The 25,891-nt window shown below is 44.4% G+C and overlaps 1 protein-coding gene and 1 long non-coding RNA gene across 4 annotated transcripts in view; one reads left to right on the top strand and one right to left on the bottom strand.

The window, feature by feature from the left end:
- LOC138647925 (complement factor H-related protein 1-like) overlaps window positions 1–25,891 on the bottom strand; it is a 370,015-nt gene that overhangs the window by 138,648 nt on the left and 205,476 nt on the right. For all 3 annotated transcript variants that reach the window (XM_069737292.1, XM_069737295.1, XM_069737294.1), the window contains one exon: window positions 20,356–20,415. In XM_069737292.1, coding sequence (XP_069593393.1) covers window positions 20,356–20,415 — 60 coding nt within the window. The remainder of the gene's footprint in view (window positions 1–20,355; window positions 20,416–25,891) is intronic.
- The window catches only part of LOC138647926 (uncharacterized), a 422,930-nt gene that overhangs the window by 394,015 nt on the left and 3,024 nt on the right, over window positions 1–25,891 (top strand). The window lies entirely within an intron of this gene.

Genomic DNA, 25,891 nt, shown 5'->3' with positions numbered 1-25,891 from the left:
AGTCTGTTTATTATGTGTAAATTCCGTTTCATTCTGTGCCGATAAATCCAATAGACAAGAAAGCGCTAATTGCTCGCCAAAGTCCAAATGTGCAAACTCATTTTCCTCTTGTCTTTGCATTTCTGAGACTCTCTCCTCTTCACTGTTGGAGAAATGTTTTTTTATGGTAAGATTTCGTATAAACTTATTAACGTCCATAATAGTCATAAATAAATTAAATTCATTGTCCGGCACGAAATTCAAACCCAGGGACAATACATCTAGTTGATCAGTTGTAAGTTCACAATTGGAGAGGTTAATGACATTACATCTTATTTCTTTTTCTGTCTGCTCCGATATCTGGTGGTCGCTCTTGGTATATTTTTTGTGTTTTCTCCCACCCCGTCTTTTACGTTTTTTGACGGTTTGTATGATGTCCTCCTGTTCTCCCACGTATTGTTTTCCAGGGATATATCTGATGTACTGATATTTGTATCCGTTGATTCGGCATCTGACGATATAAAGCCCACCTGCGATTTATTGGTCGGTTTTCTATGAGCTGAGCTGGTTTTTAAAATGGATCTCGGGGATTTATAATTTCTGTCCCACTGACCCCACTCATAAACTTTATCCGAGGCATAATCTTTGAGATCTCTCTCGAATTTCCGTTTTTTGCGATCCATGATTTCGGTTTCAAGCATGCTGATATTATTCTTCATTGTTTTTAACGAGGATTCGAAATGTGAGGAATCCCTGAATTTATCAAGGGTGATATTTAGTTCCTCAATGTTCTTTTGTATTTCACCCAATTTCAGTTCCTCATTATTTATTAGCAGTCTCATCAGATTCAATGAGCAATTCGTCAGTACCTGGTTCCATTCTTTCTGAAAATCTTCAGAATAGATCGTGGTGGAGACTTTTTTTATTCTTAAGCCCCGTGGGATCATCTCTTTTGCCAGATAATTATGTAGCGTAGTATTATTCCACCAAATTCGCATCTCTTGTTTAGAGAGTTTTTCTAATTCCGACATGTGCAAGGAAAAATCAGAATTAACAGCTGTTGTGATGTAATTTCATTATACACGTGTATTCCACACACATTGGCCATGGAAGCGGTACGTTTCTATTTGGAAAATTTCAGTACTTATACACGAGACTTTACTAATTATGTCCTGGATGTCACTTTTTTTCTTTTGAAGCACAATATTTTTTCCTTTGAAAATACGGTATATGAGCAAGGAACAGGTGTTCCGATGGGGGCTAAATATTCACCCTCATTAGCTAATCTTACTATGTCGTATTGGGAACGTAATTTCATTTATTGTGCAGATAACCCTTTTGCCAGTCTCCTTGTCTGGTACGGTAGATACATTGATGACACCCTTATCATCTGGGGTGGCGATGTGTCTACCGTGCCGGACTTCATGGAGTACATTAATGGGAACGATTATGGCATCAGATTTACCCACAGATGGAACCAGAAAGAAATCTCCTTCCTGGATCTTGATCTAATGGGTGTAAATGGTGAGATCATCAATAGTAAAACGCATGTTAAACCCATCAGTGGGAACACGGTACTACACGCTAAAAGTAGCCACCCCAAACATACCGTCAAATCGATTCCCGTTGGGGAATACACGCGGCTCAAAAGAAATTGTAGTAAAGATACGGCAAGTAAAGAGGAGTTCTCTTTGTTAAAATCTAAATAAAAAAAAAGAGGGTATCCAGATTGGAGCCTCAGCAGAGCACAAAAAATAGTGGATAGCAAGCCCAGAGATAGTCTTTTGACCCATGACAAAGAAAAAAACAAAGAAAAAGAGGCCAGAAAGAAAAAACCGTATGTGTGCTTTCAATACAGCACTCAGTTTCAAGAGATAAAAAATATTATTTTGAAAAGGTTACCTTTATTAAAAGAAGATGATTTTCTCCCTGAAATCCTTAGGGATGGTCTCAACGTTGTGGCGAGAAGGGCGCCCACTATTAGCAACTCTTTATCGCCGAGGTTCTTTTCTTCACAGCCGGTTTCTAAAACCTGGCTTGAATGTAAAGGTTTTTATAAGTGTGGAGTTGCCGCTTGTACCACTTGCCGGAATGCACTGTTAAAAAATATGTTCCAGAACAGGGATAAAACACAAACCTATCATATAAAAAGTTTTATTAATTGTCACACTAAGAACGTGGTTTACAAAATCGATTGCACTGAATGCAATGCAGCGTATATAGGCTGCACGACCAGAAAGCTGAAGACTAGGATATCTGAACACTTAAGGGACTTAGGAAGAAGTGACATCGCTAGTAAAAATATATCAGCTGTCGCCAAGCATTTTAATGTGCACCATGAAGGGAATACATCTACCATGACAATCCAGGGCATAGAGCATATTAATTTATCACAGCGAGGTGGAGATGTCAAAAGACAGCTTCTGACCAGAGAAGCTTTCTGGATTTTCAATTTGGGAACAAGACACCCATTTGGTCTAAATCGCAAAAATGAGATCATGTATCATTACTGCTAGTTACTTATTGTATTATTGTTTTTATTATTGTGTATCTACATTTTTTAAGTATGTTGTGTTACCTTGGCCTATTTGTTTGTTCATCTTTTGCAGCTGCGGTGGAGTTCACATGTATAGGACCTGTGGTAATGAGTCATGTGACTTGTATCAGTGAAGAGATTGGTCCATCTGTATATTAATAGCCACCGCAGTTTGCCAAACATCATGCATTGAGTAAGATCATTTAGATCGAAACGCGTCGCATGTACTCTGCACTCACATTTTCGCACTAAGGCAAGGATTGCTGTTTTCGCATTTTAATGGAGAAATAAGTTTTTGAAATTTTTAAAGCAGCTGGAACACCTTTCTTCTATTCCTTCTGCTACCCAGAATGTTGATGATCTAACCTTCATTAAAATGAACCAATCATGGATTTCAAATTATTTTGCCCCACCATCCCCTGCTGACACGTAGCTTGCCTGAAAAATGTCTTGCTTTTGGCCTCCTCTTACTGACTTCTCCAATTCCTCCATTTGCAGCTGCTGAATGTCCACCATAGTCCATTTTATACCTCCCTAAATGGGCTGACTTCCCCCACAGGGCGTTAGTCACCACCTGGCGCAAGCACCCTTTCGAGTGCCATTTGCCTGGACAGGTGGGTCGGCCCACTCTTGGGTGTCGGCACTGGCACAGGGTCCCTCATAGAACAATGAAGTGTCTCTGATGGTGGTGGCGCACAACCAACGTCAGACACACCGTCAAAATATGAGGGGCCCTGTGCCAGTACCGCCGCCCACGAGAGAGTGTTCCCCCCCAAGCTCGAACAGTGCTCTACCACTTGCAATACTTACCTCTCCCTGCTCCACCACTGTGTAGTCTGTGCTGTTAAATCCTTCAATGGCACTGCCAATACAAATTTGTTGAAACGATAGATGATAGTTAAAATATACAGGGGCCCTGGCCTCCATTTAGACCAGTTAATACTTTGCGCCTACTACCACTGTCTGCTACTCATCAGAGGAGCCCACCCCTGTACCTAGCTATGCTGCCTGTTTATTTATGAACAATTTTTTGGCAGACATTTAGCACACTTTATTATTTGGGCCAACTAACTGTGTCTGCCACTCATTACAGTTGTCATCCACTGAACAAAGCAATGCCGCCTGTTTAGTCCTGTTACCACATTTGAACTGCATTTAGCCTACTTTATTATTTGGGCCTACTAACTGTGTCTGACACTTATTACAGTTGTCCCCCACTGAACAAAGCAATGCCGCCTGTTTAGTCCTGTTACCAATTTTGAACTGCATTTAGCCTACTTTATTATTTGGGCCTATATCTGTGTTTCCTCCTCATCCTGCCCATTGACCAGCCACTGCTAGATGAGTCTGCTGGTACATTGACCCAGACCACTACATTCCCCTTGCACTCTACACAGCCAGAATCTGACCCTGCTGAAAGTCAGGTTCCCCTTCCCGCATACTATACCACCTTACACGGGGACAAAGAGGAAGGTGCAGATGAAAGTGCAGGTTCCTTCATCAGGTGGGGGGGGGCATACTCATTGGCGACGTCACTGGCACAAGGCTCCTCATTATACGCAAAAGTGTCTCTGCCAGTGGGAGGCGCCACCCGCCGTCAAACACACCGCCGTACTATGAGGGGCCCTGTGATAGTGACGTTGTCAACGATTGAGCCCCCCTGCTTGCTCAGGATCACAGCACTTGCAAAGTTGAAATACTTATCTCTCCCTGCTCCACCGCCGTGATGTATTCCGCGTTTCCTGGGCCCACAAAAATCTTGAGCCAGCCCTACCACCCCCAACAACTTTAGCCAAATGACCTCCGATTTCAATGCCTAACTATTATTATAAAGTAAATTAAGATTGACTAGCTTCAGTAATAAGAATTGATGTTTTTGGCATTAAAATGGGCACTGTAGGTGTTTTCCTGTCCTCCTCAAACTGCCGACTTTGATTCCCCATTGACTTGCATTGGGTTTCGTGTTTCAGTCGGCCCTCGACTTTTCGCAATAATCGGCCGATTTCACCCGACTCGGCTTTTGTGAATGTCGGGTTTCGCGAAACCCGACTCGATCCTAAAAAAGTAAAAGTCGCTCAACCCTACCCATGGGTACGCTATCCATGTCAATATGGTGGTATTCATTTTCTGTACACGTTATGAATGGTTTGCAGCTGTCTGAACTATCTTCTTTCCTTACATTAATTTTTATGTAGTATATTTTTCAGTATTTGATTTTATCTATATTCAGGTACAGTATATCTATATCAGACTCAGGCCATCTGGTCCTCTATTTCTGACTGCACATCTTATAGGGTCAAATAGGAGCGGAGGGATAGCCGATATATGAGCGGGGGCACCAGCTCTCGAAATTTTAGGGTGCCAACCTCCGCATCTAGGTGGATGTTCAGACAGTTGCATACTTAGGTTTGGATCACTCATTTCTGCACATCGGCTGAGTGAGACTGTGGTGTTCAGCACACAATTTTATGTCACCATCATGATGTATTGATTATTTTGAGAAGGAGTTCTCTATTAGGTACCCAAGGGTTATAGGGCCAAACTTTTGAGGCTAGGTGCTGTGGGGGCTATGCTCTGCATGTTACTTTTCAAGCAGATATTTGTTTATCAACCAGAAAAACAGTATACTGGCAAAATTGGTAGCCCAAGGGAGTAAATCACTTTTCATTACTCCACAAGGCGGAATTCATCCCCTTAAAATAATTTTAATACATTTTCTTCTTTTTTTTGTATACACCTTTTTCATCTTCAGTTAGTGGGTATTCAGATTGTTGTTTTATATAAAACTTATTCTCTGTCCTCCATAGTACACGCCTGCGCAAGGCAAGATTGCCTTGTGCAGGCATGTACTACGGAGGATAGAGAATGAACTTCAACCCAATATTGCAGCCAGCATGCAGCCAGCGGGTAAGGAAAGGGTGAATCAAAAACCCCAAAACCCCGCCTCCATGGCTGAAGATTGTTCCCTCCAAATTGAGGTGACAGTGTCCCTTTAAGCTTAGCAATCTTGATTATCAAATGAGTTCTCCTGATTCCTGACTGCAACACAGTTTTAGCCCAAACTATTTGGAGATGAAAATGGGGCCTCCTGGCTGAACCCAATATTAGGCCTAACAATTTTGATTAAGAAATGGGGCCTCCTAATACCTGACTGCAACACAGTTTTAGCCAAAATTATTTGGATCAGCAAATGGGTTCTCCTGATTCTACTGCAGCACAGTTTTCACCCAAACAATTGGATTAGCAAATTGGGCCTCCTGACTGCAATACAATTTTAGCCCAAACAATTTGGATTAGCAAATGGGGCCTCCTGGCTGAACCCCAATATTAAGTTTAATGATTTTGATTATCAAATGGGTTCTCCTGATTCCTGACTGCAATACAGTTCTACCTCAAACAATTTGGATTAGCCAAAATGGCCTTCTGGCTGAACCTCAATATTAGGCTTAATGATTTTGACTAGGAAATGGGGCCTCCTGATTCCTGACTGCAACATAGTTTTAGCCCAAACAATATGGATTAGCAAATAGCACCTCCTACCTGAACCCCAATATTAAGTTTATCGATTTTGATTATCAATTGAGTTCTCCTGATTCCTGACTGTAATACAATTTTAGCCCAAACAATTTGGATTAGCAAATAGGGCCTCCTGGCTGAACACCAATTTTAAGCTTAATGATTTTGATTATCAAATGGGTTCTCCTGATTCCTGACTACAGCACACTTTTAGCCCCAACTATTTGGAATTCCAAACGGGGCCTCATGGCTGAACCCCAATATTAGTCCTAATGATTTTGATGAGCAAATGGGGCCTCCTGTGTTGTGAATTCTGTTGTTGAGCTCCCTCCTGTGGTCGTGAATGGTACTTCGGTGAGTTCTGTCTATGGACTCCCTCTGGTGGCTGTGAGTGGAGCTGCTGCTTCTGAGGTTCCTTACACAGGTGACGTGGTTTATCCTGTGGTTGGCTGCTCTATTTAACTCCACTCAGATCGTTACTCCATGCCAGCTGTCAATGTTCCTGCATTGGTTCAGTTCGCTCTTGGATCTTTCTGGTGACCTGTCTATTCCAGCAGAAGCTAAGTTCCTGCTAGTTATTATTTGTTCATTGTTTCCTTGTCCAGCTGGATATCATGATTTTGTCTTGCTAGCTGGAAGCTCTGGGATGCAGAGTGGCATCTCCGCACCGTTAGTCAGTGCGGAGGTCTTTTTGCACACTCTGCGTGGTCTTTTGTAGTTTTTTGTGCTGACCGCAAAGATACCTTTCCTATCCTCTGTCTGTTTAGTAAGTCTGGCCTCCCTTTGCTGAAATCTGTTTCATTTCTATGTTTGTGACTTCATCTTAACTCACAGTCAATATATGTGGGGGGCTGCCTTTACTTTTGGGGAATTTCTCTGAGGCAAGGTAGGCTTTATTTTCTATCTCTAGGGCTAGCTAGCTCTTAGGCTGTGAAGAGGCATCTAGGGAGAGTCAGGAACGCTCCACGGCTATTTCTAGTGTGTGTGATAGGATTAGGGGTTGCGGTCAGCAGAGCTCCCACATCCCAGAGCTTGTCTTGTGTCAGTTTAACTTTCAGGTCGTGCCGGGTGCTCCTAACCACCAGGTCATAACACTCCTGATTCCTGACTGCAACATAGTTTTAGCCCAAACAATTTAGATTAGTAAATTGGTCCTCCTGACATCAATATAATTTTAGCCCAAACAATTTGGATTAGCAAATGGGGCCTCGTGGCTGAACCCCAATATTAAGTTTAATGATTTTGATTATCAAATGGGTTCTCCTGATTCCTGACTGCAACACTGTTTTAGCTCAAACAATTTGGATTAGCAAATGCTAACCTCTAATGTCAACTGCATTAAGGATACATACCATAAGGGTTACAATAAGATGACTCAGGGATGGTGCCATAAGGGAACCTGTCACCATGAAAATCCAGTCCAATATGGAGGCAGCATGTTATAGAGCAGGGGGAGCAGAGTAAGGCTACGTTAACATTAGCGTTTTGCAGGGCTGCGTCGGGCGCAGCCGGGCGACGCATGCACCATGCGCCCCTATATTTAACATGGGGGGCGCATGGACATGCGTTGTCTTGTGTTTTGTGACGCATGTGTTTTTTTGGCACAACAGAAAACGCTGCATGATGCAGTTTTTCCTGCGCAAAAAAATCATGAAAAAATGAACGCATGCGTCACAAAAAGCTGCGTTTTGCATGCGTTTTTGCATGCGTTGTGGGTTGTGTCGCCGACGCAGCACCGCAAAACGCTAATGTGAACGTAGCCTAAATTGATACATAGTTTTTTGAAAAAAGATTCAATATATTTTGTGCTTTAATCATTTAACCCTCTGTTCTTTCTGGGATTTCTGATCCAAAGGGAGGTCCTATTGGTGGCTCACAGCTATTTCTCTATGTACACTTATGCAAAGAAAGCTATAAGTCACAGATAAGACCACATACTGGACCCAAAATCCCAGAAAGAGCAAATTATGAAATGATTGAAACACAGCTTATACTGAATCTTTTCTCAAAACTTTAGATATCACTCTACTCCACTCCCCCTATTCTATAACATGCTGTCTGTGGATTGGACTGCATTTTCATGGTGATAGGATGCCTTTAAATAACTGCAAATTCATTAATCTTTCATTCTACTGGTTACCAATAGACCAGACTCTATTGATAGCTCTAATGATTAACTTTCTGCCAGAAAATTGGAAAACTTGTCAGTAGGGTTGAGCGAAACGGGTCGAACATTTTCAAAAGTCGCCGACTTTTGGCGAAGTCGAGTTTCATGAAACCCGATCCGACCCCTGTGCGTGGTCGGCCATGCGGTACGCGACTTTCGCGCCAAAGTCGCGTTTCAATGACGCGAAAAGCGCCATTTCTCAGCCAATGAAGGTAAACGCAGAGTGTGGGCAGCGTGATGACATAGGTCCTGGTCCCCACCATCTTAGAGAAGGGCATTGCAGTGATTGGCTTGCTGTCTGCGGCGTCACAGGGGCTATAAAGGGGAGTTCCCGCCGACCGCCATGTTACTGCTGCTGATCTGAGCTTAGGGAGAGGTTGCTGCCGCTTCGTCAGAAGCAGGGATAGCGTTAGGCAGGGTCCATTAACCACAAAACCGCTTGTGCTGTAGCGATTTCCACTGCCCAACACCACCTTCGGTGTGCAGGGACAGTGGAAGCTCCTTTTTTTTTTTTTTTCCTCAGCGCTGTAGCTCATTGGGCTGCCCTAGAAGGCTCCCTGATAGCTGCATTGCTGTGTGTACGCCGCTGTGCAAACCAACTGCTTTTTTCAAAGCACAAATCCTCTTGTTCCTTCCTTTCTGCACAGCTATCTTGTTTGTTTGTCCACACTTTTTATTTAATTTGTGCATCAGTCCACTCCTTATTGCTGCCTGCCATACCTGGCTGAGATTACTGCAGGGAGATAGTAATTGAAGGACAGTTCCTTTTTTTTTTTGTGGGAGATTAAGATTGACATTTCTGCTAGAGTGCCATCTCTGTCTGTGTCATCTCTCACTCAGTGGGCCATAGAAAGCCTATTTATTTTTTTGCTTGATTTGGGTTCCAAAATCTACCAGAAAAAATCACAACATCAATCAGTGGGAGAAAAATATTGGCCTCAGGGCTTGTGTGCCACTCCTTACTCCTGTGTGTGCCATCTCTCACTCAGTGGGCCATAGAAAGCCTATTAATTTTTTTGCTTGATTTGGGTTCTAAATTCTACCTGAAAAAATCAATAAATCAATCAGTGGGAGATTAATATTGGCCTTTGGGCTTGTGTGCCAGTCCTAAGCGTGCCATCTCTCTCTCTCTCAGATAGTGGGCCATAGAAAGCCTATTTTTTTATTATTTTATTGGGTTTATAAATTTTCCCTGGAAAAAAAAAAAAAGTGGGAGATTAATATTGGCCTCTGGGCTTGTGTGCCAGTCCTGAGCGTGCCATCTCTCTCACAAATAGTGGGCCATAGAAAGCCTATTTATTTTTTTGGTTGATTTGGGTTCATAATTCTACCTGAAAAAATCAATCAATCAATCAGTGGGAGATTAGTATTGGCCTTTGGGCTTGTGTGCCAGTCCTAAGCGTGCCATCTCTCTCTCTCAGATAGTGGGCCATAGAAAGCCTATTTATTATTATTTTTTTTATTGGGTTTATAAATTTTCCCTGGAAAAAAAAAAAAAGTGGGAGATTAATATTGGCCTCTGGGCTTGTGTGCCAGTCCTGAGCGTGCCATCTCTCTCACAAATAGTGAGCCATAGAAAGCCTATTTATTTTTTGGGTTGATTTGGGTTCCTAATTCTACCTGAAAAAATCAATCAATCAATCAGTGGGAGAAAAATATTGGCCTCAGGGCTTGTGTGCCACTCCTTACTCCTGTGTGTGCCATCTCTCACTCAGTGGGCCATAGAAAGCCTATTAATTTTTTTGCTTGATTTGGGTTCTAAATTCTACCTGAAAAAATCATTAAATCAATCAGTGGGAGATTAATATTGGGCTTTGGGCTTGTGTGCCAGTCCTAAGCGTGCCATCTCTCTCTCTCAGATAGTGGGCCATAGAAAGCCTATTTATTATTATTTTTTTTATTGGGTTTATAAATTTTCCCTGGAAAAAAAAAAAATGTGAGATTAATATTGGCCTCTGGGCTTGTGTGCCAGTCCTGAGCGTGCCATCTCTCTCACAAATAGTGGGCCATAGAAAGCCTATTAATTTTTTTGCTTGATTTGGGTTCCAAAATCTACCTGAAAAAAATCACTAAATCAATCAGTGGGAGATTAATATTGGCCTCTGGGCTTGTGTGCCACTCCTGACTCCTGTGTGCGTCATCTGTCACTCAGTGGGCCCTAGAAAGCCTATTTTTTGTTTTATTTGTTTTCTAAATTCTCCCTGAAACAATCATTTTATTTTCTTTGGTTTCTAAATTATTCCTGAAAAAAATCATTTTTTTTGTATTTTTTTTTCTCTCAAGTCTCCCTGAAAAAAAAAAAAAAAAAAATCTGTGGGAGATTCATATTGCCCCTTCTGCTTGTGTGCCAGTCTTGACTCCTGGGTGTGCCATCTCTCTCTCTCTCCCCAATTGTGGGCCAAAGAAAGCCTATTAATTTTTTTGCTTGATTTGGGTTCCAAAATCTACCAAAAAAAATCACTAAATCAATCAGTGGGAGATTAATATTGGCCTCTGGGCTTGTGTGCCACTCCTGACTCCTGTGTGCGTCATCTGTCACTCAGTGGGCCCTAGAAAGCCTATTTTTTGTTTTATTTGTTTTCTAAATTCTCCCTGAAACAATCATTTTATTTTCTTTGGTTTCTAAATTATTCCTGAAAAAAATCATTTTTTTTGTATTTTTTTCTCTCTCAAGTCTCCCTGAAAAAAAAAAAAAAAAAAAAAAAATCTGTGGGAGATTCATATTGCCCCTTCTGCTTGTGTGCCAGTCTTGACTCCTGGGTGTGCCATCTCTCTCTCTCTCCCCAATTGTGGGCCATAGAAAGCCTATTAATTTTTTTGCTTGATTTGGGTTCCAAAATCTACCAAAAAAAATCACTAAATCAATCAGTGGGAGATTAATATTGGCCTCTGGGCTTGTGTGCCACTCCTGACTCCTGTGTGCGTCATCTGTCACTCAGTGGGCCCTAGAAAGCCTATTTTTTGTTTTATTTGTTTTCTAAATTCTCCCTGAAACAATCATTTTATTTTCTTTGGTTTCTAAATTATTCCTGAAAAAAATCATTTTTTTTGTATTTTTTTTTCTCTCAAGTCTCCCTGAAAAAAAAAAAAAAAAAAAATCTGTGGGAGATTCATATTGCCCCTTCTGCTTGTGTGCCAGTCTTGACTCCTGGGTGTGCCATCTCTCTCTCTCTCCCCAATTGTGGGCCATAGAAAGCCTATTAATTTTTTTGCTTGATTTGGGTTCCAAAATCTACCAAAAAAAATAACTAAATCAATCGGTGGGAGATTAATATTGGCCTCTGGGCTTGTGTGCCACTCCTGACTCCTGTGTGCGTCCTCTCTCACTCAGTGGGCCCTACAAAGCCTTTTTTTTTTTTTCCTAAATTCTCCCTGAAACAATCATTTCATTTTATTTGTTTTATAAATTCTTCTGTAAAAAATAATTTTTTTTTAATTTTTTTTTTTTCTGAAGTCTCCCTTTTAAAAAAAACAAACACAAATCAGTGGGAGATAAATATTTACATTTGCGCTTCAGTGACAGTCCGGCGTGTGTGCCATCTCATTTGTTGCCAACAACAACAGAGTGTGTAACATTGTGGCTGATTTTCGTTGTGGTCTCACCCACCTGTAAAGGGGTAGCTAAATCATACTGAAGTTATAGCTCACCGTGTAAGTTGTGTGACAGCAACAAATACCGTTCGTTTGGTAACGTTTTTAAAACAATGAGGAAGTCTGGTGGAAGAGGTCGTGGCCGGGGGCGTTCATTGTCAGCTGGTAATGAGGGTAGTGGTAGTGGTGGAGCATCAGCTGGTCGTGGGAAAAAAAATATTGCACCTAAGTCTGGAGCTGTGGAGCCAGGTTCGTCGTCTGGCTACACAAGGCCTCGAACGCTCCCTTTTCTGGGAGTAGGAAAACCGCTTTTAAAGCCGGAGAAGCAAGAGCAAGTTTTGGCTTATCTTGCTGACTCAGCCTCTAGCTCTTTTGCCTCCTCTCGTGAAACTGGTAAATGTCAAAGCAGCGCGTCGTTAGTGGATGTTCACGGTCAGGGACAAGTCGCTTCCTTGTCCTCTTCAGCAAAAACAACAACAGAGAAGAATGCAGCAGGCGACACAACGGGTTACTCCATGGAGCTCTTTACACATACCGTCCCTGGCTTAGAAAGTGAAGCAGTTAACAGTCCATGCCCATTACAAGTTGAATCTGACATGGAGTGCACTGATGCACAGCCACAGCCAGACTACTATCCTGGTCCTTTGACTCAGACCACAACATTGCCATCGCAGGGTGCTGATCAAGAATCAGACCCTGATGAGACTATGTTGCCCCATCACGAACGCTATACCACCGACCGACACGGTGACACAGACGAAGTTGCACACGAGCTACAAGAAGAGGTAATAGATGACCCAGTTCTTGACCCCGATTGGCAGCCATTGGGGGAACAGGGTGCAGGCGGCAGCAGTTCTGAAGCGGAGGAGGAGGGGCCGCAGCAGGCATCAACATCGCAACAGGTTCCATCTGCCGGGCCCGTATCTTGCCCAAAACGCGTGGCAAAGCTAAAACCTGTTGGAGGACAGCGTGGCCATCCGGTTAAAGCTCAGTCTGCAATGCCTGAAAAGGTATCCGATGCTAGAAAGAGTGCAGTCTGGCATTTTTTTAAACAACATCCAATTGATCAGCGCAAAGTCATCTGTCAAAAATGTTCAACTACCTTAAGCAGAGGACAGAATCTGAAAAGTCTCAATACAAGTTGCATGCATAGACATTTAACCACCATGCATTTGCAAGCCTGGACTAACTACCAAACGTCCCTTAAGGTTGTAGCACCCTCGGCCAATGAAGCTAGTCAGCAACGCAACATCCCTTCCGGCAGTGTAGGGCCACCATTTTCCGCACCACCTGCAGTATCTGTGCAGGTTTCTTTGCCAGGCCAAAGCCGTCAGGGTCAGGGAATCACCAGTTTCGTAGTAGGAAACACTGCATCTAGGGCACCGGTGGCAACAATACCATCTCCCACCGTCTCTCAGTCTGCATGTCCACCGGCACCCCCGCTAGTTCCACGATCTCCAGCTCTCCAGTCCAGCTCACCCTACATGAGACTATGGTTAGAAAAAGGAAGTACTTAGCCTCGCATCCACGTACACAGGGTTTGAACGCACACATAGCTAGACTAATCTCGTTAGAGATGATGCCCTACCGGTTAGTTGAAAGCGAAGCTTTCAAAGCCCTGATGGACTACGCTGTACCACGCTACGAGCTACCCAGTCGACACTTTTTTTCCAGAAAAGCCATCCCAGCCCTCCACCAGCATGTTAAAGAGCGCATCGTCCATGCACTCAGGCAATCTGTGAGCACAAAGGTGCACCTGACAACAGATGCATGGACCAGTAGGCATGGCCAGGGACGTTACGTGTCCATCATGGCACACTGGGTAAATGTGGTGGATGCAGGGTCCACAGGGGACAGCAAGTTTGGGACAGTTCTGCCTAGCCCACGGTCTATGAAACAATTGGCTGTAGCCGTTCGCACCCCCTCCTCCTCCTCTTCGTCCTCCTGCAGAAGCGAGAGCTCGTCCACAGACCGCAGTCGCACAACCACTCCATCCGCAGCTGCCACTGTTGCACACCAGGTCTCCCATTATGGGGTAGCTACTGGCAAGCGTCAGCAGGCTGTATTGGCTATGAAGTGTTTGGGCGACAACAGACACACCGCGGAAGTTCTGTCCGAGTTCTTGCAGAAAGAAACGCAGTCGTGGCTGGGCAGTGTACATCTTGAGGCAGGCAAGGTAGTGAGTGATAACGGAAGGAATTTCATGGCTGCCATCTCCCTTTCCCAACTGAAACACATTCCTTGCCTGGCTCACACCTTAAACCTGGTGGTGCAGTGCTTCCTGAAAAGTTATCCGGGGTTATCCGACCTGCTCCTCAAAGTGCGTGGACTTTGCTCACATATCCGCCGTTCGCCCGTACACTCCAGCCGTATGCAGACCTATCAGCGTTCTTTGAACCTTCCCCAGCATCGCCTAATCATTGACGTTGCAACAAGGTGGAACTCAACACTGCACATGCTTCAGAGACTGTGTGAACAGAGGCGGGCTGTTATGTTTTTGTGGGAGGATACACATACACGGGCAGGCAGTAGGATGGCAGACATGGAGTTGTCAGGTGTGCAGTGGTCGAAGATTCAAACCATGTGTCAAGTCCTTCAGTGTTTTGAGGAATGCACACGGCTGGTTAGTGCAGACAACGCCATAATAAGCATGAGCATCCCCCTAATGCGTCTGCTGATGCAAAGTTTGACGCACATAAAGGATCAGGCGTCTGCAGCTGAGGAAGAGGAAAGCCTTGATGACAGTCAGCCATTGTCTGGCCAGGGCAGTGTACAGGACGAGGTAGCGGGTGAAGAGGAGGAGGAGGACGAGGAGGATGATGGGGATGATTATATTTTTAATGAGGAAGCTTTTCCGGGGCCACTGGAAATTGGTGGCGCGGCAAGGCCGGGTTCTGGTTTTTTGAGGGACACAAGTGACGTGGATTTGCCTGAAACTGCCCCTCAACCAAGCACAACCGCAGATTTGAGAACTGGAACTTTGGCCCACATGGCGGATTATGCCTTACGTATCCTCAAAAGGGACACACGCATAACTAAAGTGATGAATGATGACGATTACTGGTTGGCCTGCCTCCTTGATCCTCGCTATAAAGGCAAATTGCAAAATATAATGCCACATGAGAACTTGGAACTAATATTAGCAACCAAACAATCAACTCTTGTTGACCGTTTCCTTCTGGCATTCCCTGCACACAGCGCCCGTGATCGTTCTCACACGAGCTGCAGGGGCCAGCAGACCAGAGGAGTTAGAGGGGCAGAAATCAGAAGTGGCGTTGGCCAGAGGGGTTTTCTGACCAGGTTGTGGAGTGATTTTGCTATGACCGCAGACAGGACAGGTACTGCAGCATCAATTCAAAGTGACAGGAGACAACATTTGTCCAGTATGGTTACAAACTATTTTTCATCCCTTATCGATGTTCTCCCTCAACCGTCATTCCCATTTGATTACTGGGCATCAAAATTAGACACCTGGCCAGAATTGGCAGAATATGCATTGCAGGAGCTTGCTTGCCCGGCAGCTAGTGTCCTATCAGAAAGAGTATTCAGTGCTGCAGGTTCAATACTAACAGAAAAAAGGACTCGTCTGGCTACCCAAAATGTAGATGATCTAACCTTCATTAAAATGAACCACAACTGGATTTCGAAATCTTTTGCCCCACCTTGCCCGGCTGACACCTAGCTTTCCTATGAAAAGGTCTTGCCTGTGGACTATTCTGAATGCCTTTTCCAATCTCGTAATTTTCCGCACCTGATTGTCCAGCATACGACATGTTTACACCTCACTAAATGGCCAAACTCCCCACACGGGGCCGTGGTATCGACACTTGGCGACAGCACCCGTGAGAGTGCAGTTTGTCTGAAGAGGTGGGTGAGCCCGCTTTTGGTCGACGGCACTGCCACTGGGCCCCTCCTAGTACAATAAAGTGTCTCTGGCGGTGGTGGTGCGCACCCAACGTCAGACACACCGTTGTAATATGAGGGGCCCTGGGCCTGTACCGCCGGCCACAAGAAAGTTTCCCCCCACCCCAGCTCAAACAGTGCTCTACCACTTGCAAAATTATCTCACAGCTCCACCAATGTTTAGTCTATGCGCTGACATCCTTCAATGCCTGCCACTGACAATACCATTGTATTGACATTTTTGTTATGTTAGGCCTTCGATGCCTGTCTGTGGTCACTCCTTCCACTAGGCCTCCACTGACCACACCACTGCTGCCCGTGTACCCCTGGAACCAATTTAAAATTGCCTACAGCCATGTGTTATTATTTTAGGCCTTCGATGCCTGTCTGCGGTCCATTCTTTCAACTACTACTACACTGACCAGGGCACTGCTGCCCGTGTACCCCTGGAACCAATTTAAAATTGCCTACAGCCATGTGTTATTATTTTAGGCCTTCGATGCCTGTCTGCGGTCACTCCTTCCACTAGGCCTCCACTGACCACACCACTGCTGCCCGTGTACCCCTGGAACCAATTTAAAATTGCCTACAGCCAGCCCAATTTTTTTATTTTAGGCCTTCGATGCCTGTCTGCGGTCCATTCTTTCAACTACTACTACACTGACCAGGTCACTGCTGCCCGTGTACCCCTGGAACCAATTTAAAATTGCCTACAGCCATGTGTTATTATTTTAGGCCTTCGATGCCTGTCTGCGGTCACTCCTTCCACTAGGCCTCCACTGACCACACCACTGCTGCCCGTGTACCCCTGGAACCAATTTAAAATTGCCTACAGCCATGTGTTATTATTTTAGGCCTTCGATGCCTGTCTGCGGTCACTCCTTCCACTAGGCCTCCACTGACCACACCACTGCTGCCCGTGTACCCCTGGAACCAATTTAAAATTGCCTACAGCCATGTGTTATTATTTTAGGCCTTCGATGCCTGTCTGCGGTCACTCCTTCCACTAGGCCTCCACTGACCACACCACTGCTGCCCGTGTACCCCTGGAACCAATTTAAAATTGCCTACAGCCATGTGTTATTATTTTAGGCCTTCGATGCCTGTCTGCGGTCACTCCTTCCACTAGGCCTCCACTGACCACACCACTGCTGTCCGTGTACCCCTGGAACCAATTTAAAATTGCCTACAGCCATGTGTTATTATTTTAGGCCTTCTATGCCTGTCTGCGGTCACTCCTTCCACTAGGCCTCCACTGACCACACCACTGCTGCCCGTGTACCCCTGGAACCAATTTAAAATTGCCTACAGCCATGTGTTATTATTTTAGGCCTTCGATGCCTGTCTGCGGTCACTCCTTCCACTAGGCCTCCACTGACCACACCACTGCTGCCCGTGTACCCCTGGAACCAATTTAAAATTGCCTACAGCCATGTGTTATTATTTTAGGCCTTCGATGCCTGTCTGCGGTCACTCCTTCCACTAGGCCTCCACTGACCACACCACTGCTGCCCGTGTACCCCTGGAACCAATTTAAAATTGCCTACAGCCATGTGTTATTATTTTAGGCCTTCGATGCCTGTCTGCGGTCACTCCATCCACTAGGCCTCCACTGACCACACCACTGCTGTCCGTGTACCCCTGGAACCAATTTAAAATTGCCTACAGCCATGTGTTATTATTTTAGGCCTTCGATGCCTGTCTGCGGTCCATTCTTTCAACTACTACTACACTGACCAGGGCACTGCTGCCCGTGTACCCCTGGAACCAATTTAAAATTGCCTACAGCCATGTGTTATTATTTTAGGCCTTCGATGCCTGTCTGCGGTCACTCCTTCCACTAGGCCTCCACTGACCACACCACTGCTGTCCGTGTACCCCTTGAACCAACATCATAAAATAAAAAAAAAAGTATTTTGCTTATAAAAAAGAAAATACTGGTGAGATATCAAATGCAGACATTTTAACATTAAAAACAAACACACAACTAAAATCTGGTACAGTACTAAAAATGGCCACCAGCTACAATTACTTTCTCCTGCAAGTAGTTAACTGAAAGGTTTTTTAAATTGAAAACACACATATGGCATCCACCGAGTGTTGTCCTGTCGCGTCTTCTTTATATTATTGCCGAGAAGATGCAAAACAATGAAAATAATAAAATCATTAATTACCAAAATAATAGAGAAAGTCAACACCACATTGCAAATAAACATTCATTCCAAATAAAGAAGCAGGGCGCGTCCGAGGGTGAGTATATACCTAATAAGAATATAATCACCCTCGGACGCGCAATGCTTATTTCCAACAGCCTTCCTTCCTAAGAATCAGCCCTTCCGTGGTGTAGAGAGACGTTGTGTTACACTCCAAGGTGTTCCCCAGGTTGCCTTTCCTGAGCTTCGATCTCCCGGCTCTCGTTTAGTAGTTGTTGGAAACTACGCTGCATTAGGCCTTCAAATTGGGTATGGGGTGTAGAGAGATGGTGTGTTCCACTCCAAGGTGTTCCCCAGGTTGCCTTTCCTGAGCTTCGATCTTCCGGCTCTCGTTTAGTAGTTCTTGGAAACTACACTGCATTAGGCCTTCAAATTGGGTATGGGGTGTAGAGAGAGGGTGTGTTACACTCCAAGGTGTTCCCCAGGTTGCCTTTCCTGAGCTTCGATCTTCATGCTCTCGTTTAGTAGTTGTCGGAAACTACGCTGCATTAGGCCTACAAATTGGGTATGGGGTGTAGAGAGAGGGTTTGTTACACTCCAAGGTGTTCCCCAGGTTGCCTTTCCTGAGCTTCGATCTTCCGGCTCACGTTTAGTAGTTGTTTGAAACTACGCTGCATTAGGCCTTCAAATTGGGTATGGGGTGTAGCGAGAGGGTGTGTTACACTCCAAGGTGTTCCCCAGGTTGCCTTTCCTGAGCTTCGATCTTCCGGCTCTCGTTTTGTAGTTCTTGGAAACTACACCGCATTAGGCCTTCAAATTGGGTATGGGGTGTAGAGAGAGGGTGTGTTACACTCCAAGGTGTTCCCCAGGTTGCCTTTCCTGAGCTTCGATCTTCCGGCTCTCGTTTAGTAGTTCTTGGAAACTACACTGCATTAGGCCTACAAATTGGGTATGGGGTGGAGAGAGATGGTGTGTTACACTCCAAGGTGTTCCCCAGGTTTCCTTGCCATTGCTTCGGTCTTCCGACTCTCGTTTAGTAGTTGTAGAAAAGTACACTGCATTAGGCCTACAAAATGGGTATGGGGTGGAGAGAGATGGTGTGTTACACTCCAAGGTGTTCCCCAGGTTGCCTTTCCTGAGCTTCTATCTTCAGGCTCTCATTAAATTGTGGTTAAATGGAACAACTGCATTTGGCGTACTAGTTGGTTTGGGGCCTACTATCGGTGTCTGCCACTCCTTGCTGTTCTCCTGGTTTCCTGTCCTGAAATTCCATTTTCAGGCTCTCGTTAAGTAGTTGTTAATGTTAGACTGCATTTGGCCTACTAGTTGGGTTGGGGCCTACTATCGGTGTCTGCCACTCCTTGCTGTTCTCCTCCACTGAACAAAGCTGTGCCGCCTGTTTACTACGGTTGCCAATTTTAAACTGCATTTCGACTACTTACTGATTTGGCCCTACTCTCTGTGTCAGCCTCTCATTCCAGTTGTCCTCCACTGCAATGCCCCCTGGTTATTCCTGTGTTACCAATTTTGAACTGCATTTAGCCCACTTTATTCTTCGGGCCTATATCTGTGTTTCCACTTCATCGTGCCCATTGCCCAGCCAGTGATAGATGAGTCTGCTGGTACATTGACCCATAACGCAACATTCCCCGTGCATGCTACACAACAACATTGTGACCCTGCTGAAAGTCAGGTTGCTCTTCCCGCATACCATACCACCTTACACGGGGACAAAGAGGAAGGTGCAGATGAAAGTGCAGGTTCCTTCATCAGGTGGGGGGAGGAATACTAGTTGGCGACGTCACTGGCACAGGGCCTCTCATAGTACGCAAAAGTGTTGCTGCCGGTGGGAGGCGCCCCCGCCGTGCAAACACACCGCTGTACTTTGAGGGGCCCTGTGCCAGAGCCAATGCCAACAAGTGGGCCCCCCCTGCTTGCTCAGGATCACAGCACTTGCAAAGTTGAAATACTTACCTCTCCCTGCTCCACTGCCGTGACGTGGTCCAGATTTCCTGGGCCCACTAATTACTTGAACCAGCCCTACCCCACACAACTTTAGCCAAATGACCCCCAATTTCAAATGCCTTCCAATTATTATAAGGTAAATTACGCTTGACAAGCTTCATTAAGAAGAATGGATGGTTTTGACATTAAAATGGGCACTCTAGGTGTTTTCCTGGCCCCCACTCACTGCCGACTATGCTGCCCCATTGACTTGCATTGGGTTTCGTGTTTCGGTCGATCCCGACTTTACGTCATAATCGGCCGATTTCACTCGACCCGACTTTTGAGATAGTCGGGTTTCGCGAAACCCGGCTCGACTCTAAAAAGGTCAAGGTCGCTCAACTCTACTTGTCAGCCAAACTATTATTATGCCATGTGTCCTTTTCCTAGTTGTTATAAAGCAATGTCAGATAAATTGTATTATTGCAGTTTTCTATATGGGTATGATTTGGTCAAATTTGCTGTATGCATTAATATTGGATTGAAAATTTAAATAAATAACATACTTTCCTTTTCTGTGTCTTCCAGTGGTGGATTAGTGGCATCTGGCTCATCAGGTTTCTTCTCTAAAATACATAAGCATAAATAATAATATTTTGGATAGTATTATCATGTCACTTACATTTCTTTGCAAAAATTTATGCTGTGAAAGGTTTAAGGCTGGTTTCACATTTGCGTTTTTTTTTGCGTTTTAGCGCAAAAAAACGCAAAAAAGCATGCGTTTTTTTTCCCTATACCTAACATTAAAAACGCATGCTTTTTTTGCGTGCGTTTTGCCGCGTTTTGACGACGCATGCGTCGTTTCTATGCATGCGTTTTGTTGCAGAAATGCAACATGTAGTAATTTCTACCTGTGTTTTTTTGCCGCAAAAAAGCTTGCGTTTTTGCAAAAAAAAACTTATTTATGTCTATGTAAACACATGTGTTTTTAAGCACATGCGTTTGCATGCGTTTTAATAGAAAAACACAAGAATACACACTGATAAGCCACCCCCAACACTAACCCTAACCCTAAGGGATCCTAACCCTATCCCTAGGGATCCTAACCCTAACCCTTACCCTAAGGGTTAGGGTTAGGGTTAGGATCCCTAGGGTTAGGGTTAGGGTTAGGGTTAGGATCCCTAGGGTTAGGGTTAGGTTTAGGGTTAGGGTTAGGATCCCTATGGTTAGGGTTAGGGTTAGGGTTAGGATCCCTAGGGTTAGGGTTAGGTTTAGGGTTAGGATCCCTAGGGTTACTAGGGATCCTAGGGTTAGGGTTAGGGTTAGGATCCCTAGGGTTAGGGTTAGGTTTAGGGTTAGAGTTAGGATCCTTAGGGTTAGGGTTAGGATCCCTAGGGTTAGGGTTAGGATCCCTAGGGTTAGGGTTAGGATCCCTAGGGTTACTAGGGATCCTAGGGTTAGGGTTAGGATCCCTAGGGTTAGGGTTAGGGTTAGGATCCCTAGGGTTACTAGGGATTGTAACCCTAACCCTAGCTATTTCTGTTTATAGTGGGTTTTCTAGTTGATTTTGATGATTGGCAGCTGTCACACACTTCTCATCATGCGTTTCAAAAACACAAACGCAGGAAAAAACGCATGTAAACGGGTCAAAACGCCGTGTTTGTGTTAAAACATGCAAAAACGCATGCGTCTAAAAAACGTAGCATTTAAACGTGTTTTTTTCACCACATGCGTTTGCGTTTAAAACGCTGCGTTTTAAAACGCTAATGTGAAACCAGCCTAAGAAATGCACATTTGTAATGAATGATATTTCTTCTATAATTCCCCATTCTTATCTATAAAAACAGTATTTCATAGTTTTGAAAATGATCTGTAAAGTCAAATCAATAGTAGAATCTAATGTAAAAAAAAGAGTGAAAAAGTGGTAAAACCAGTTATGCCCACCATCCTGGAAAAAATGTGAAAGTCTTGGTTTTGTTATTCTGAATTGCTGTAGCGAGTGGTCTGATGATTGTTGTGCACTACCACACCCAGAGGCGTAATGGCAGCGGTTGCCACCGCGTTTGGACCTGGCGGGTTTGGGGTCTGCCGACACCAGCAGAAACTTCAACTGGATGTGCGTCCTTGCAATGTATTGTGGTGCACAGACACATTGGGTCTGCGCACCACGATACATGCCGCTGGCTAATCAGGGGCCAGCAGCTGATGTCAGCATGCACGTGATGGGGCTGGGGTGCAAGGCAGTGACGTCACACTTTCCCGTCGCACACCGGAGTCAGCTGCCGGCTTCACAAGAGGATGTGCAAGGCGAGGGAGCAAAGGAAAGGTAAGTATTTATTTTTAAATCAGCGGCCATACTACTACATGGATAACTGCGGGGTGCATTATACTTCATGGATAACAATGTGGTGCATTATACTTTATGGATGACTATGGACTGTGCATTACACTACACGGTTGACTATGAGCTGTGCAGTATATAAGGTGGAGGACTATGGAATGCATTATACTGTATGAAGGACTATGGGGGGACATTATACTTCTTCTATGGTGTCTCATGACTTCTATGTACACCCTTGGTGAGAATAATGGTTTATCTTTTTCTATACATTAAAGAGCAGCAGCAGAACGGGGGACACATACCAAGATGGGGGATATATACCAGGATTTGGCCCTGGATATGGGACATGTAGCAGAATGGCCAGGGCCCATCAGACTCTAGTTATGCCACTGAGTTTACACCTTCTGACATATACTCCTATCATCAATACTGCACCATATATGCCATGACGCTTTACATGTGAAAGGGGTTTACATTAAAAAACAATTAAAAAGTACAATAATCATGAACAATACAATTCACTGACTGGTCCAAGAGAAGAGAGGACTCTGCAAGCGGGTAGAGATGAGCAGAATCTTTGAAGGATAGGTTCGGCGAACGTCCCTATTTTTGCCGAACATGTTCACTGAACGGTTCATTGATCGCACCCAAACCCCATTGAATTCAAAGGATGCAAAACCTAACATAGACAACACCTTAAGGGTTGACAAAAAGCTTCCCAAACAGCTCAAAACAGCTCAAGCCTCACCATTTGGTTGTACGGGATACTCTTTTTAGTGCGCATTAGATGTGCACTATTGAAATGCAGCAAGTTGTTTGTTGCTGTTGATTTTCTAAAAACTTTGGTATTTATTTCTCCTTCTACAATTTCTATTTTAACATCTAAAAATTCCAATGAATTTTTTCCAAAGCTTGAGGTGAAGCACATATTTTCATCATTTTTGTTATTCAGACTGGTTACAAAATTAGTAAAATCCTCTTCCGACTCATCCCAAATAATAAAAATGTCATCTGCATATCTCAAATATGTCCGTATATGTTTTAAAAAGGGATTATCAATACTCGTAATGAATTTTTCCTCAAAGGCTGCTAAAAATAAATGAGCAAAAAACACATGCTACTGGTGTACCCATTTCGGTACCCGTCTTTTGTAAATACCACTTGTTGATATACTTGAACGCATTATGGGAGAGGACGAAGTCTAAACTCTCTAGCACGAAGGAGATGAACCCTAAATCTTTACCTGTGTTTAGTAGGATTTTATGTACAGTATGGCAACTATTCCCTTTTTTGGCGGAATTCTAGTGTATAAATTTACTATGTCAATAGATGCCAATAAGAAGCTTGTTTGCCACTCTACTCCTTTTAAAGCTAATAAGAAATCTCCACTGTCTTTTACAAACGAGGGAATTTTTTTCAGCAAAGGTTTATGGTATGTCCTGAATGAAGGGGTCACCTGAACCACGTAGAATAAACCACGTTGAAACCTCTACAATTTTTGGAATTCTTCTTGTGGCAGCGCGGGTATGATCCTTTTTTCCTACCTAAGTGTATGTTTCAATAGTCTCCATGTGAGACTAGAAGCTACCACAACACGATCGGCTCTGCTACATAGAGGCGATGATCAGATCGCCTTTATGTAGTAGAATTACTCACTTGCTAGGAGTGCCGACCACTGGGTGGCGCTCACAACAATCCAGCAGTGACAAACATAGAGGTCTCCAGAAGACCTCTGGCTGTCATGCAAATTAAACGGTGATCCACGATCACGTGACGGGGTCACTGGTGGACGGGTTTCCGGCCCAAAGGAGAACTGGAGAAGACGTGGAAGGTGAAGGCAACAGTGATTCCAGTGCTGATAGGAGCACTTGGAGCAGTGACCCCTAAGTTGGAAGAATCCCAGGAGCAACATCTGAACTCTCTGTCCAGAAAAGTGCAATGCTTGGAACAAATTAGATCCTGTGCAGAACTCTAAAACTCCCAGGCCTCTGGTAGAGGACCCGAGAATGAGAAAGGACAACAAAGACCACCCCCATTGGGGGTGAAAAGGAAGTTTTGTTAAATAGTGGAAGGTCAGCTCACTTAGCTGCTCCTTGAGGTAGACACAGGCACACATAGGGTTAAAGTCTCTGGGTGGTTTATTGTATACTAGATGGAGGCCCGATTCTAACGCATCGGGTATTCTAGAATACGCATGTCCACATAGTATATTGCCCAGCCACGTAGTATATTGCCCAGCCACGTAATATATTGCTCAGCCACGTAGTATATTGCCCAGCCACGTAGTATATTGCCCAGTGACGTAGTATATTGCACAGTGACGCAGTATACAGCACAGAGCCACATAGTATATTGCCCAGCCATGTAGTATATTGCCCAGTGACGTAGTATATTGGCCAGCCATGTAGTATATTGCCCAGCTACGTAGTATATTGCGCAGTGACATAGTATATTGCACAGTGACGTAGTATACAGCACAGAGCCACGCAGTATATTGCCCAGCCATGTAGTATATTGCCCAGTGACGTAGTATATTGCCCAGTCACGTAGAATATTGCCCAGTGACGTAGTATATTGCACAGCCATGTAGTATATTGCCCAGCCACATAGTATATTCCCCAGTGACGTAGTATATTGCACAGCCACGTAGTATATTGCCGAGCCACGTAGTATATTGCCCACTGACATAGTATATTGCCCAGTGACGTAGTATACAGCACAGAGCCATGTATTATATTGCCCAGCCACATAGTATATTGCCCAGCGACGTAGTATATTGCCCAGCCACGTAGTATATTGCCCAGTCACGTAGTATATTGCCGAGTGACGTAGTATATTGCCCAGTGACGTAGTATACAGCACAGAGCCACGTAGTAAATTGCCCAGCCATGTAGTATATTGCACAGCGACGTAGTATATTGGCCAGCCACGTAGTATATTGCCCAGCTACGTAGTATATTGCCCAGTGACATAGTATATTGCACAGCGACGTAGTATACAGCACAGAGCCACGCAGTATATTGCCCAGCCATGTAGTATGTTAACCAGTGACGTAGTATATTGCCCAGTCACGTAGAATATTGCCCAGTGACGTAGTATATTGCCCAGCCACGTAGTATATTGCTCAGCTACGTAGTATATTGCCCAGTGATGTAGTATATTGCACAGCGATGTAGTATACAGCACAGAGCCACGTAGTATATTGCCCATCCACACAGTATATTGCCCAGTGACGTAGTATATTGCACAGCCACGTCGTATATTGCCCAGCCACGTAGGATATTGCCCAGTTACGTAGTATATTGCCCAGCCACGTAGTATATTGCCGAGTGACGTAGTATATTGCCCAGTGATGTAGTATACAGCACAGAGCCACGTAGTAAATTGCCCAGCCACGTAGTATATTGCACAGCGATGTAGTATATTGGCCAGCCACGTAGTATATTGCCCAGCTGAGTAGTATATTGCCCAGTGACATAGTATATTGCACAGTGACGTAGTATACAGCACAGAGCCATGTAGTATAATGCCCAGCCATGTAGTATATTGCCCAGTGACGTAGTATATTGCCCAGTCACGTAGAATAATGCCCAGTGACGTAGTATATTGCCCAGTGACGTAGTATATTGCCCAGCCACGTAGTATATTGCCCAGCTACGTAGTATATTGCCCAGTGATGTAGTATATTGCACAGCAATGTAGTATACAGCACAGAGCCACGTAGTATATTGCCCATCCACACAGTATATTGCCCAGTGACG

This window comes from Ranitomeya imitator, chromosome 8 (assembly GCF_032444005.1).
Source record: "Ranitomeya imitator isolate aRanImi1 chromosome 8, aRanImi1.pri, whole genome shotgun sequence".
NCBI classification, from domain to species: domain Eukaryota; kingdom Metazoa; phylum Chordata; class Amphibia; order Anura; family Dendrobatidae; genus Ranitomeya; species Ranitomeya imitator.
This window is presented reverse-complemented; position numbering and strand designations above follow the sequence as displayed.